Below are 14903 nucleotides of genomic sequence, written 5' to 3' on the forward strand. Positions count from 1 at the left end.
AATATGGCATTCAGAGTATCAACTTCAAGAACTCCCTTCTTCATAGGCGTCCCATTATTCACAGGATTCCTTTCAGAAGTGTACATGAACTGGTTATTAGCAACCATGTCAATGAGTTCTTGAGCTTCTGCAGGCGTTTTCTTTAGGTGAATGGATCCACCTGCAGAAGTGTCCAGTGACATCTTTGATAGCTCAGACAGACCATCATAGAATATATCCAGGATGGTCCATTCTGAAAGCATGTCAGAAGGACACTTTTTGGTCAACTGTTTGTATCTTTCCCAAGCTTCATAGAGAGATTCACCTTCTTTCTGTCTGAAAGTTTGAACATCAGCTCTAAGCTTGCTCAGCTTTTGAGGAGGAAAGTACTTGGCTAAGAAAGCCGTGACTAGCTTATCCCAAGAGTTCAGGCTGTCTTTAGGTTGAGAATCCAACCATAATCTAGCTCTGTCTCTTACAGCAAAAGGGAAAAGCATGAGCCTGTAGACTTCAGGATTTACGCCATTAGTCTTAACAGTATCACATATCTGCAAGAATTCAGTTAAGAACTGAAAAGGATCTTCAGATGGAAGTCCATGAAACTTGCAGTTCTGCTGCATCAGAGAAACTAACTGAGGTTTCAGCTCAAAGTTGTTTGCTCCAATGGCAGGAATGGAGATGCTTCTTCCATGTAAATTGGAATTAGGTGCAGTAAAGTCACCAAGCATCCTCCTTTCATTATTATTATTTTCGGCTGCCATCTCCTCTGCCTGTTCGAAAATTTCTGAAAGGTTATCTCTGGATTGTTGTATTTTAGCTTCTCTTAATTTTCTCTTCAGAGTCCTTTCAGGTTCTGGATCTGCTTTCACAAGAATGTTCTTATCCTTGCTCCTGCTCATATGACAAGGAAGAATGGCCAGAAAAATGATAATAATAATAGAGATCCTTTATACCACAGTATAGGGATCCCTTTGTAAGTAGAAGAAGAGGGGGAGATAAATGATGTGATGTAAAGGAAGAAACACAACTGTGAGGATTGGAATGTGAGATGAGATGTTAGGATATGAATGAATAAATAGAATGAGATGGGGGAGGAATAATTTTCGAAAATTATTTTGAAAAATGGTTAGTGATTTTTGAAAATTGGTTTTTGAAAATTTGTTAGTATTTTTCGAAAATTTTTTTTTGAAATAAAAATAAAAAATAAAAATAATTAGTTAATTAAAAAGAAATTTTTGAAAAAGAGGGGAGATATTTTCGAAAATTAGAGAGAGATAGTTAGTTAGGTAGTTTTGAAAAAGTTAAGAAACAAACAAAAAGTTAGTTAGTTAGTTGAAACAAATTTTGAAAAGATAAGAAGTTAGGAGGTTAGAGAAGATATTTTGAAAAGATATTTTTGAAAAAGATAAGATAAGAAGATATTTTTGAAAAGATATGATTTGAAATTAGTTTTGAAAAAGATTTGATTTTTAAAATCACAATTAATGACTTGATTCATAAGAAATCACAAGATATGATTTTAGAACTTAAAGTTTGAATCTTTCTTAACAAGCAAGTAACAAACTTTAAATTTTTGAATCAAAACATTAATTGGTTATGTTATTTTCGAAAATTTGGTATAAAAATAAGAAAAAGATTTTTGAAAAATATTTTTGGAATTTTCGAAAATAACTAAGAATTTTGAAAAAGATTTGATTTTTGAAAAAGATTTTGAAAAAGATAAGATTTTCAAATTGAAAATTTGATTTGACTCATGAAAAACAATTTGATTTTAAAAATTTTTGAAAAAGTCAATCCAAATTTTCGAATTTGATGAGAGAAAAAAGGAAAGATATTTTTTTGATTTTTGAAATTTTTATGAAAAACATGAAAATTATGCAATGCATGAAATTTTTAGATCAAAACAATGAATGCGTGCAAGAATGCTATGAATGTCAAGATGAACACCAAGAACACTTTGAATGTCATGATGAACATCAAGAACATATTTTTGAAAAATTTTTAATGCAAAGAAAACATGCAAGACACCAAACTTAGAATTCTTTAATGCTTACGCACTAAGAATTCAAGAATGCATATGATAAACATGAAAAGACACAAAACAAAAAATCATCAAGATCAAACAAGAAGACTTACCAAGAACAACTTGAAGATCATGAAGAACACTATGAATGCATGATATTTTCGAAAAATGCAAGATGCATATGCAAGTGACACCAAACTTATAATGTGACTCAAGACTCAAACAAGAAACAGAAAATATTTTTGATTTTTATGATTTTCAAATTTTTTTGGATTTTTATTTATATTTTTCGAAAATTTAAAAGAAAAAATAAGGATTCCAAAATTTTTAATATGAATTCCAGGAATCTTGCCATGTTAGTCTAAAGCTTCAGTCCAGGAATTAGACATGGCTCACTAGCCAGCCAAGCTTTCAATGAAAGCTCCAGTCCAAAACACTAGACATGGCCAATGGCCAGCCAAGCTGTGATATATGGAATTACATGCATTGAAGTTATTAGTTGAAGCCTCAGTCCAAAAGAATTTAGACATGGCTTTATAGCCAGCCAGGCTTCAATATGCTTCATGAAACACTAGAATTCATTCTTAAAAATCTTGAATAAAATTTTAGAAAACATTTTTATTTTTTTATTTTTTTTTTCGAAAACAGATGAGAAAGTTTTGAAAGATTTTTGAAAAATTTTTGAAAACAAAACAAAAAGAAAATTACCTAATCTGAGCAACAAGATGAACCGTCAGTTGTCCAAACTCAAACAATCCCCGGCAACGGCGCCAAAAACTTGGTGCACGAAATTGTGATCTCCAGGCTCGAACAAATCCTGGTAATGGCTCCAAAGCTTGGTGCTCTGATCTTAATTCATAATTGTCACAACTTCGATACAACTAACCAGCAAGTGCACTGGGTCGTCCAAGTAATACCTTACGTGAGTAAGGGTCGAATCCCACGGAGATTGTTGGTATGAAGCAAGCTATGGTCACCTTGTAAATCTCAGTCAGGCAGATATAAAGTGATAATGGTGTTTTCGAATATTATATAATAAAATAGGGATAGAGATACTTATGTAAATCATTGGTAGGAATTTCAGATAAGCGAATGGAGATGCTTTTCGTTCCTCTGAACCTCTGCTTTCCTGCTATCTTCATCCAATCAGTCTTACTCCTTTCCATGGCTGGCTTTATGCAAGGGCATCACCGTTGTCAGTGGCTACATCCCCTCCTCTCAGTGAATAATATGCTCACGCACCCTGTCATGGCACGGCTATTCATCTGTCGGTTCCCGATCATGCTGGAATAGGATTCACCCTCCTTTTGCGTCTGTCACTAACGCCCAGCACTCGCGAGTTTGAAGCTCGTCACAGTCATTCAATCATTGAATCCTACTCAGAATACCACAGACAAGGTTTAGACCTTCCGGATTCTCTTGAATGTCGCCATCATTCTAGCTTACGCCACGAAGATTCTGGTTAGGAGATCTAAGAGATACTCATTCTAGCTTAATTCATGTAGAACAGAAGTGTTTGTCAGGCACGCGTTCATAAGGGAGAAGGATGATGAGCGTCACACATAATCATCACCTTCATCACGTTCTTGGGTGCGAATGGATATCTTAGAAGCGAAATAAGAAGAATTGAATAGAAAACAGTAGTACTTTGCATTAATCTTTGAGGAACAGCAGAGCTCCACACCTTAATCTATGGAGTGTAGAAACTCTACCGTATGAAAATACATAAGTGAAGGTTCAGGCATGGCCGAGATGGCCAGTCCCCAAAACGTGATCAAAGGATCATAAGGTAATCCAAAGATGCCAAATACAATAGTAAAAGGTCCTATTTATAATAAACTAGCTACTAGGGTTTACATGAGTAAGTAATTGATGTACAAATCCACTTCCGGGGCCCACTTGGTGTGTGCTTGGGCTTGGGCTTGAGTGTTACACGTGCAGAGGCCATTTGTGGAGTTGAACGCCAGTTTCTGTGCCAGTTTGGGCGTTCAACTCTGGTTTTGGATCCTTTTCTGGCGCTGGACGCCAGATTTGGGCAGAAGGCTGGCGTTGAATGCCAGTTTACGTCATCAATTCTTGGCCAAAGTATGGACTATTATATATTGCTGGAAAGCCCTGGATGTCTACTTTCCAACGCAATTGAAAGCGCGCCATTTCGAGTTCTGTAGCTCCAGAAAATCCACTTTGAGTGCAGGGAGGTCAGAATCCAACAGCATCAGCAGTCCTTTTTCAACCTCTGAATCTGATTTCTGCTCAAGTCCCTCAATTTCAGCCAGAAAATACCTGAAATCACAGAAAAATACACAAACTCATAGTAAAGTCCAGAAATGTGAATTTAACATAAAAACTAATGAAAACATCCCTAAAAGTAACTAGATCCTACTAAAAACATACTAAAAACAATGCCAAAAAGCGTATAAATTATCCGCTCATCAACCATCCACAATCTTTTTTTTCTTATTTAGATAGTTAATTAGTTAGTTAGTTAGTTTAATTTTCTATTTAATTTTCTATTTTAGTGGATAAGTGTTGGATTATTAATTTGATTTGTTGTTTCTTGATACTGAAATTATTTATTGTTGAATTTCTTTGTTGAGGATATACGTTGTTGCTTGATATTAAGTTTTGCTTGCTTGATACTAGTGCATACCAAGTATTTATAACATTGCCTTTGAGAATATTTTTGGGATTTCTAAATTGCATGTTGTAGCTAGCCACCATGTAATTTGAATTCATTATCCATTATTAGGCAATTATATGTAATCAATGCATTTCTTTGTTAGGTGATGCTTGTTTATGATTGTCTTTATTTACGTTACCTATTTCATGCATTGAGATTTTGGAATTGTGAAATTGGACCATAAGCTTACCTAGTGACATATTTTTGAGCTTTTTAAGCTTTGTGGAACATGCTTGCTATGTGATGGATTTTAACTTATATTTTTTTTTCTAAGTTGCATAGCATCCATGTGTCCCACTTTATGTCAACTAGGTGATGCGAACAAAATTTAAAGTCTGTCTTTAATTGATGTGTAAGTTTCATATTTTATTTTGTTCATTAAGATTCTCTTGCACATCAACCAATGCCTATTCAATATCCATTTCATAATTGCTTGATTTTTGCTTGCACTACAAAAAAGATGCTAATTTGCGGGTTTTTTTTTGTTTTACGGGGGTTTTTAACCCCCCACAAGTTGTGTAACGGCGGTTTCAAGAACCCACAGAGTTAGGTGTCATGCGGTTTAGTTATGGGGTTTTTAAAAAACTGCCGCTATGTCAAAGTTGAATTGCGAGGGTTTTTCGCCCTCTGCAAATTGTGGGAGTTTTCAGTATATTGCGTCGGTTTTCAAAGACATCCAGTTACATTATTTTGCGGCGGTCTTGATTGACGTTTGTGGGGGTTTATAACCCCTGCAAAATTAAAAGACTAAAAACTGTTTTTCTATTTGTGGGAATTATAAACCGCCTCAATTTAAAAATCACTACACAAATAAAACTACCATAATATTTTTATTACGCATATATATAGTTTTTATTTTATTTTATAAGATATTAATAAATATGGAAAATTTTAGTACTAATAAATTCATATAAAATATAAATATAATTCATAACTCATTGTAATGAATAATAACATTTTTATATTATAATAAAATGCATAATATCTTAATTAACATTGTCTTCATATATCTATTCCTAAAAATTAAAAATGTTAAAATTCAATAAATTCACAACTACCACTAATAAGTTCACTATTTGAATAAGTTTGTTTAGTAAATAAAATCTAACATAATATCCTAAAAAAGAAAAAAAATTCACAACTAATCAATCTTTACGATAACGCTAAACAATGTCTTCATAATTTTCATTGCTTCCGCCTGATGATGATGTTCTTCCTGTTGTTGGTGTAATAGTTTCATTCTCAACATCATTAGCCTAAAATAAATTAAAACAAAAATGTCAACTTAAAAATTACTAACATTTATAGAACTATACAACAATTTAAAAGAAAAAAAAATCTAAGTGTAAAAAAAGCATTAACCTTTTCAAATGTCAAAAATTTGAACAACAAATTGAAAAGAGTAGAGGTGTGAGGTTAGAATATACGAGACTAACAATGCTAGAACATTAGCTTAATATAACAGTTATGATTCATCATAATTTTCAACATGATTAGTGCAATATAAATGCCACAAGAGAAGGCAATTTACCTGAGCTCCGTGGTCAAATATACTAGTAAGTTCAGCAGGAATTCTTCCTTCTTTAGAAAGGAAATAAGCCTTTAGTGCAGTCAATGTCCCATCAAATTTAGATTCTAAACGTTTAAAATCAGCTTGGGAGTAATTCGTAGAAGACATTGAAATTGAAGAATTAGCAAACTGGCCAGGATGATTGGCACCTCTGAAAGTATTTGTAGGTGTAGCTCCCATTCCCAAGCATCGCACCCTACCAAAATGCTCCTCTCCAAACACTTTGCCAATAGCATCATTTGTGGATGGTTCAGATTCATCTTTCTCATTTTGAGTCATAAGTAGTTCAATTTTTCCTACAATTGAAATTTAAACAACGAAAATATAATAAAATAACATTAAAATTTGTCGAATTCTGAAGTTACATTTTTTACTAAAATAGACTAATAAATTCAACTTACCGCTATATCCCTTGCTTCATCAGTCATAAATGACCCATCTTTCTTCTTATGAGTTTCTATATACATTTTTCCATGACCAATTTTTCGCGCAGTTTCTAAAAAATATGTAAAAAAATATAAAAAAAAAGTTAAGAAGCATAACATAATTTAGTAAAAACAAAAAAAAATGAATTATAGTTCATACTATTTCATGTCTTTTCCTTGAGATAGGTTTTGAGCCACCAGTATGGGGAATTGTTTGCTTCTTGCGAACTTCTTTGTTTCTCCTACACATTTCCTATTAAAAAAGAAAAATGAAGATTAAAGAAGTGATCACATATTAATATTAATTTTTAAAAAAGAAAGCAAGTTACCATTGTAGAAGGTAGAAACCAATATTGAACGAAGGATGCCCATTGATCTCTGTCGATGCCAACTGGGACATTATTAATGATTGCTTGTCTACTCATACATGGATCATAGAACTCATTCCACAACTTAATTCTATGTTGTGACCACTTTTTTGCAAGGCTCAATTTGCAATATCGCTTTGCAATGCCCTCAGAAATTTTGAAGTAAAATTTTGGCTATCAAAAAGAATTATACATAAATAACAAGATGTCATTATTAATGTATAACTTTAATAGGCATTTGATAAAAGTAAATATTCATAATACATACCTTCAGCAAGTTACTAAAACACTCTTCAACAAGTTACTAAATATTTTAGTTGCATTTTTTTGGTTTGCATATATGTAATAAGTTTAGTCAAAATAATAAAAATTTTCAAGGATTTTATTTATAGGGCACCCTAATTGATTTGAGTGAAAATTTTTCATGAAACTTGCTTGAACTATACATTGTGGAACATGGTTTTTGAGTTAAGAATACGTAAGCATGTGAGTTTTTGACCCTAATTGTGTGGTTACATCATATAACCACTATTTTCATTCTTGTGTGTATTATTCTCTTTCTATGATTGTAATCTTTGATTTGTTTGATTTTTTATGTCCATTATTTAATGTATGAATGCATTTATATGATTGAGGCCTTTATTTCATTGAAGCTCACTTATCCAAATGGCCTTGCCCTTTTATCCACCTTTGTTAGCTAATTTTGAGCCTATGTTAAACCCCTTTTGTTCTTTAATTTAGCACATCACTACCCCTAAGTGAAAAATAATAAATGTTCCTTATTTGAATCTTTGATTAGCTTAGGCTAGTGAAAGTGTGTTTCATTTAAGTGTGGGAAAGCTTGGGAACATTGGTAGAGATAAAAGTATATTTTTATATTTTTGTTGAGGATATTTGGAATTGGGTACATACTCATGCATTAAATATTTAAACCATATGTATTGACACTCTTGTATATATTTTAGTTTAAAAAAAATGAAATGAAAATGAGAAAAAGAAAATAAAAAGAAAAAGAAAAAATAGAAAAATAAAAAATAGAAAAAGAAAGCAATAAAAAGGGGACAAAATGCCCTAAAGGAAAGTTCAATAATTATCAATGCATATGGGTTGTGAATTGAAAAGAATGCATGAGTGTGTAAAAAAGTGAAGTATGGGTAGCTAGGTATTTATTAGAATTGTATAGGTTGTTATATGTGTTTGGTGAGAGCTTAGGTTAATCAAAGATTCAAATTTCAAGTTCACTTGACCATATGCATCCTTACCTTGACCATAGCCCCATTACAACCTTGTGGAAAGCCCTTACGATATTTGTATGCATACATTGAATAATTTTTTATTGTTAGATGAAAAACAAATCTTAGAAAGCATGATTAGAGGAGAATTGAGTGAATCAACCCTATACACTTGAGCAACTAGAGCAGATACACATCCGGTGAGGGTTCGATTGCTCAATTACATGTTTTCACCCATGGTCATCTCTTGCAAGTTTATAAATTCTTTTCAATAACTCTAATCAATTGTGGATTTGATTTGATTGAGATTGCTTTAGCCCTTATGTTCATTTATGTATTCTTGGAAATTAATCTATTTTGACTAAGTAGTTGCATGCATTGCATTTAGATAGATTACGTGTAGGTAGTTTGCATTTAGATAGTTTGCATTGAATAAATTGATTATCCCTTCTTGTCTTCTTGTGTTTAGCATGAGGACATGCTTGGTTTAAGTGTGGGGAGGTTGATAAACCACAATTTTATGGTTTATTTTGTATTGTATTTGGTAGATTTTGTCAAATTTTCTCCCATTTATCCACTAAAATAGCATGGCTTTGTAATTCTCCCTAATTTGTTATTAATAATTGAAAACATGCTTTTTAGGCTTTTAAAGTTCTAAATTTAATTCACTTTTCTCCCATTCAGTACCTTGATATGTTTGTTGAGTGATCTCAGGGTTTATAAGGCAAGGATTGGATGGAAGAAGTGAAGAAAAAGCATGCAAAGTGGAGAACTCATGAAGAAATGAGCATTTGGAGGATTCATAGCAATGTGTACGTGATGAATCCATATTTCACGATATATTTTGGTTTGATTTGAGTGGATTCCACCACATAAACCCACATTTATTCGCCTAAATAGCATGCTTTTGTGAATTCTTTCCTAATTGTGCTTAATTGTGAAAAATATGCTTTTCATGCTTAAATTGCCAATTTTAATTCACTTTTCTCCCATTCGATGCCTTGATATATTTGTTTGAGTGATTTATGGTTTTGAAGGCAATAATGGCTTGAGAAAGTGGAAGGAAAGCATACAAAGTGGAAGAATTCAAGAAATGAAGGATTTGGAAAGCTGCCAGCCCTGACCTCTCTGTACTAAATTGGTCATAACTTGAGCTACAGAGGTCCAAATGAGGCGGTTCCAACGGCATTGGAAAGCTAACGTCTGGGGTTTCAAAATGATATACAACGCACAGGTACTTGTGTGTCCGCACAGGTCAATTTTCAGCATGTGTGCGGACGCACGCGTCTGTGCGTCCGCATAGGTCCCTGCACGTGAGCTCATTAATGCAAATCACTGGGGATGAATTCTGGGCCTCCAAAATCCAATCCAACTCATTTTCTGAAGCTATTTAAGGCCAAAGTGAAGAGGAATGAAGGGGGGCAATTAGGTTTAGTTTTTATGTTGCTTTCTCTTAATTTCTAGAGAGAGAAGCCCCCCTCTCTCTAGAATTAGGGTTTTTTAGTTTATTTTCTTGTAATTTCTATGTTTAATTGTTGTTTCTATTTAATTTTTCTTGTCATTTATTGTTATTGCTTCTTTATTCTTCTTCATTTCTCTTGTTATTTCCTTTACTTTGTCATTTTTATGCTTATGGATACTCTTTGTTATTTTAATTCCAATTAATGCAAAGTTATGTTTTCATGTCATTTATTGCTTTCTTTATTTGTTATCTCTACTTTTCTTGCTTTTGGTAGTTAGACTTTATTTTTAATGTATTTTAATATTATTTTATTTTTATGCACACCAAGTGTTTGATAAAATGTTTGGCTTAGTTTTTACTTAGTTTTTCTCCACTCTTGGCTTGAAATTGTTGTCTTTGGTGATCCTTGAGTCATTGATGTCCATTCTTGTTTGATATATTAGAGTGAGTTAGTTGATTTGGTTTCCCTTGACTCTATGTGACCCCTTAGTGTTGACATAGGACTTAGGTATTGAAATTAACTATGCCTATTTGACTTATCTTCGATGTAAGGTTGACTAAGTAGGATTAACTCTTCATAATCATCATATGTTTGTGGTCAATGACTAGGATAGGTAGCCTTAACCTTCAATTACTTGCCAAGAGGTTTCTTGCATTTTAAGTTTTCTTTACTTGCACTTTAATTTTACTTGCTTTGACTTTTATTGCGTTGACTTTTATTTGATTTGATGTTTAATTTCTTGCATGTTTAATTTTCACACTCTTGGTTGAGAAATTGGATGTTTGGGTAGAATTGAGTTGTGGATGTCCATTCCGCATTGTGTGAGAATGGTTAATTGGTTTGGTTTCCATTAACGCTAGTCTTTCACTAAGTTAATTAGTGAGTTGACTAGGACTTATGGATTGAAATCAATTATGGCTTTTTGACTAATTCTCAAGGAGGATTTATTGATTTAGATTGATTCCACACAATTGCCATGCTTGTGGTCCATAACTAGGATAGGAATCTTAAACTCTCCAATTCTTACCAAGAGTCCTTTAATTGCTTTCCTTTAATTTCTTGCATGATCATTTACTTCCTTGCCATTTACATTTCTTGCCTTTCTTGCTTTCTATCTACTTTCTTGCTATTTACATTTCTTGCTCTTGCTTTCGTTCCCAATCCCCTATGCTCTTGCTCTCTCATAGCCAATAACATTACATTTCATTGCAACTCCTAGGGAGAACGACCCGGGAGCTAACTACTCTCGGTTTATATTTTGTATTTGAATTGTGATAACATTTGATTGATGATCAATTGTTGGGTTTGGACTATACTTGCAACGTCAATCCTATTTTTAGTGTGAAAATCCAATTGCATATGAGCAACACTCATGGCAAACACCTCCCTCATACTACAACAAGCCAAATCCTCCCCTATATGAGTACCAAATCCAAACATATGAGAGATACCCCATACACAACCCTCAACCACCAAACCTTCAAGCACCACCCTATACCCCTCCATGGAATCAAAATGTCTATACACCTTGTTACCAACCATATGAACAACACCATTATACACCACCTCAATACCCTCATCCACATGACACACCTTCCAACTATACAACATTTCTTCCAACCTTTGGACCTTATTTTCTACCTCAACATGAAGTTTTCCAACCCTTGCCCCAAGAACAACAAGACCTTCAAGCATTCTTCCAAGAGCAAGAAGGGTTCCGAAGGACACAAGGGGAGTTCGTTGCTACCATAGCCGAAGCGGTGAACCGCTTAGCCTTGCTACACTCAACTACTCAAGCCACCCTCCTTGACGAAGGTGGAGGAGCAACTAAGGAGTGTAGTAAGGAGGGAAACATGGAGTCTCAATTTGAAGATGTGGAATTGAAGCTTGAGTCACAAGTAGAGGAAGGTAGAACTAGTGAACTGGAAGAGTTAAATGGAGAATCGAGGGAGTTTGATCAAGAAGTGAATTGCATCATCAATAATTTTTTGTCCACCTTGGTCAACCCCCTCAATGATCTTGAGGAGCCTTCCACTCTTGAGTTTGAGAGAGAAGGGGAAGAGCTAGAAAAGAGTGGTGAGGAAGAGGTGATCACCTATGAAGTGGAAGCAAGAGTGCAAGAGCTTGATAGGATAACTCCACCCCAAGGACAAACTGAGTGGGTAACAATATCCTCGATGAGCTTCATAGGCCCGCATCAAATTCCTCTCTTGGAAACAGATTATCAACTAAAGGTGCTTCTTGGAGTGTTAAGTGGTGAAGGAATGGGTGTTGGGATCCAAAGGAATTCAAGGCATAGAGGGTGCAAGGTCCAATTTGGAGGAGTCCAATATTCAATTGGGTACTTCAAAGGTGCTTGGAGAGGTTGTTCATCTAAAGGCATAAGTGAAGGTCAACAAGAGGGTGATAGAGAAACCAAAGTGTGGGATCCGGGCATACATGTCTACAATCAACAATTTTGGATCCCAAATTCTTGCTTGAGGGTACTTAGGAGCTTAATGTCCTTTGTTTGGGATCCTGGAGGATCCTTGAAGAACAAATATGGGTGGCAACTCAAGGATGAGTGGAAGCATAAGCCACCATGACACAAGCTTCACTCAATAGTCCAACTTGAGGACTTAAAACCAAAGTGCTAGGTGGGAGACACCCACCATGGTAATATCCTTTCAACCCTTCTTTCTTTTAGTTTTGTTTACTCAATTTTGTCTCTTTAATTAGCTTAGTTTGATTGCATTCTAGGTTTAAATTAGTTACATTTCATGTTTGATCATGTGTTTTTAAAGAATGATGTATTTTGGGCTTGAAAAAGTTTGATTGATATCATGGTTGGTGCCTTAGAGGCTTTAAAAATGTTGCAGAAACAGAGTTCTGTGCATGAGCACAGCCTCGTGCGTACGCACACTTTCCCTGTTTTTCACTTCCTGTGCGGACGCACAGCCGTGTGCGCCCGCACACACGTTGAAGCACGCTCTGTTCGCAGTGCTCGCACCTTCTATGCGCGCGCCCCCCTCCCCCCACCATATTTTCATTCTGTGCGTACGCGCGACCCTCTGTGCGTACGCACACATGGTCATTTTCACCATTTCCAAAAAAAAAAACTTCTGTGCGAGCGCATAGCTCTGTGCGCCCGCACGGCCTGTAGTGACCTCTCTGGTCGCAGTGCACGCACAGGTTGTGCGTGTGAACCGACCCCTTTTCCTCCTTTTGTGTGACCGCACACACCTTGTGCGTCCGCACAGGATGCAACGCATCTTTTGTTCGCAGGGCTCGTACGTTGCAGTGCGCGCGCATACCAATCTCTCTTCCTTGCGTGCGTCCGCACGAGACCTTGTGCATCCACACAGGTCTTTTTTCTCTTCTCTTTTCTTCTTCTTTCTTCTTTTTTCTTCTCTCTTCTTTCTTCCTTCTTATCTCTTCTTTCTTTCTTCTCTTCTCCGGCGAAACTCCGTCACCGTGAGCCTCGCAGTGGCTAACAAAAGTGCCACTATTACCTATCCCTTTCTTTTATATTCTTTCACTTTTCACTTTTCTTGTTTTAATCTTTCTTTTTATGCTTAGTTGCTTGCTTAATATTTTATCTTCTTTATTTAACTTTGGTAATTTAGCTTAGATTTGTTTAATTGTCTGTTTGTTCAACTGCAAGTGTTCAAATTTCTGGTTTATGGGTTGTTGATGTTTGAATTTTGACTTGAATTGATGAATATGTGCGCTGTACTCCATCTGTTTGACATAATGCCTACATGAACTTTTGTTTAATGCATGTGTTGTTATGACCATATGTGTTAGACCATATCCTTGTTTGGCATTCTAATTAAGAATTGTGCACCGTTGAATGGTTCTAATTTCAATGATGTACTTGTTGTTTAATGCTTTGAGTTGCTAGCACCAAATTGACTTAGAATTGACTTTTTATCTCTTATTTGGTAAAATTTTTAACAAGTACATATTGAATTTGGTGAATTAAATGGAATTGCTTGTTCATCATGATTTCTACGTCAATCTAATCACATCACGAGATATTCTCTCCTTGTTAATGCTTGGCATTTGTTTGAGTTGACTTGACTTGATTTTTATCAAGCCTTGTCACTTTTTGTAGCAAACACCCTCCCAGGTGATTATTTGATTATTCTTAAGGATGAATAGGTAGTTCTCTTCATTATTGCATTGGTTATTGCTAGTTGTGCTATCTAATATCAATTTTGCTCTTTCACTTGCACAACCTCAATATCCAATAATTTCCACATTCGATTCACTCTTGTAGCAATTGCCTAAGCTTGCTTGTGTTTTAATTGATGCTCATCTCTTGGTTGCATCTTAGGCCATTCAATTGAGGAACTCATTCTTACTTTTTAATTGTGTGGATGCCACTTTGGCGGGCCATTGTGTGTATTCCACACCAGTATACAAACTTCCTCAATTAGATGTTTAATAGCTACCTCCTTTACCTTTTTGTGCCACTTGCCTATGACTTCTAATTATACTTTATTCATTCTTTTCGAGGATGAGACATAAAGCAAGGAGCCGGGAGAGGAGAAGGACACCGAGGATGGAGACGCCAAGAATGCGTTGGACATTGGCGACTACGACACAACCTGAGCCCCCGCATTCACCAACCGAGGATGGAAACTTTTGAGAGACTTTCTCCCCGGATCGTGTTCGTGCACGAAGGACCGTGCGATGCTTAAGTGTGGGGGATGATTCGTCATTTTGGGGCGTAAACTTTCCTTTCCGAACACTTTGCAATTTACTTTTGTTTCTTTTTTATTATTATGTTTCTTGTAGATATTTGCAGTGTTTTCGATTGTTGCATTGCACTTTCTTCTCGTATATACACATCTTAGTTCATCCATAGTTATTGTATTATGCATTTCTGCATGGTATATAGTTTATAGATAGAAGTTGTGACTAGATGATGTGAATAACATATGCCTAGTTATCTTGATCCTAATTGTTCATGTTAATTTTTGCTTGTTGAAAAATAGGAAAAGAACTAGGAAATTTTGAAAAATTTGCATCCATCACAACATACATACATATAGGAAATAATTTTGATGAAAAACAACAAGAATTCCCAAGAATTTTGTTCAAGGGCATTCTATCGAATTGATTAAGAAATTGTTTTCAAACTTGATTGAATGATTTTTCATGGAACATAGAAGAGAG

The 14903-nt window shown here is 35.0% G+C and overlaps 1 protein-coding gene and 1 non-coding gene across 2 annotated transcripts; one reads left to right on the forward strand and one right to left on the reverse strand.

The window, feature by feature from the left end:
• Nucleotides 1–236: 236 nt before the first annotated feature.
• On the forward strand, nt 237–344 carry LOC148570537 (small nucleolar RNA R71). The gene has a single exon (XR_015908445.1). It is a non-coding gene; the product is annotated as a small nucleolar RNA R71 (small nucleolar RNA).
• Nucleotides 345–5823: 5479 nt separating this feature from the next.
• LOC148570538 (uncharacterized) lies at nt 5824–11435 on the reverse strand. The gene is made up of 7 exons (XM_088507077.1): nt 11192–11435; nt 7314–7336; nt 7007–7219; nt 6839–6930; nt 6650–6756; nt 6383–6548; nt 5824–5938 (listed from the first exon to the last, which is right to left on the reverse strand). The coding sequence occupies exons 1-7, from the start codon at nt 11433–11435 to the stop codon at nt 5824–5826; spliced, it is 960 nt and encodes a 319-aa protein (XP_088363203.1).
• Nucleotides 11436–14903: the final 3468 nt, after the last annotated feature.

The sequence above is a fragment of the Arachis ipaensis genome, chromosome B3 (assembly GCF_059453495.1).
Source record: "Arachis ipaensis isolate K30076 ecotype BB chromosome B3, ASM5945349v1, whole genome shotgun sequence".
NCBI classification, from domain to species: domain Eukaryota; kingdom Viridiplantae; phylum Streptophyta; class Magnoliopsida; order Fabales; family Fabaceae; genus Arachis; species Arachis ipaensis.

Bases quoted from the DNA above. Each gene is read 5' to 3' on its own strand.
- LOC148570538 (XM_088507077.1), bottom strand. From the start codon at position 11,435: ATGCTTGAAGGTCTTGTTGTTCTTGGGGCAAGGGTTGGAAAACTTCAT. The intron at 7,220-7,313 runs GTATGTATTATG...TCTTTTTGATAG, and splicing joins GTTTTAGTAACTTGCTGAAG to CCAAAATTTTACTTCAAAAT. The intron at 5,939-6,382 runs GTTTGCTAATTC...AATTTATTTTAG, and splicing joins GGTGCCAATCATCCTGGCCA to GCTAATGATGTTGAGAATGA.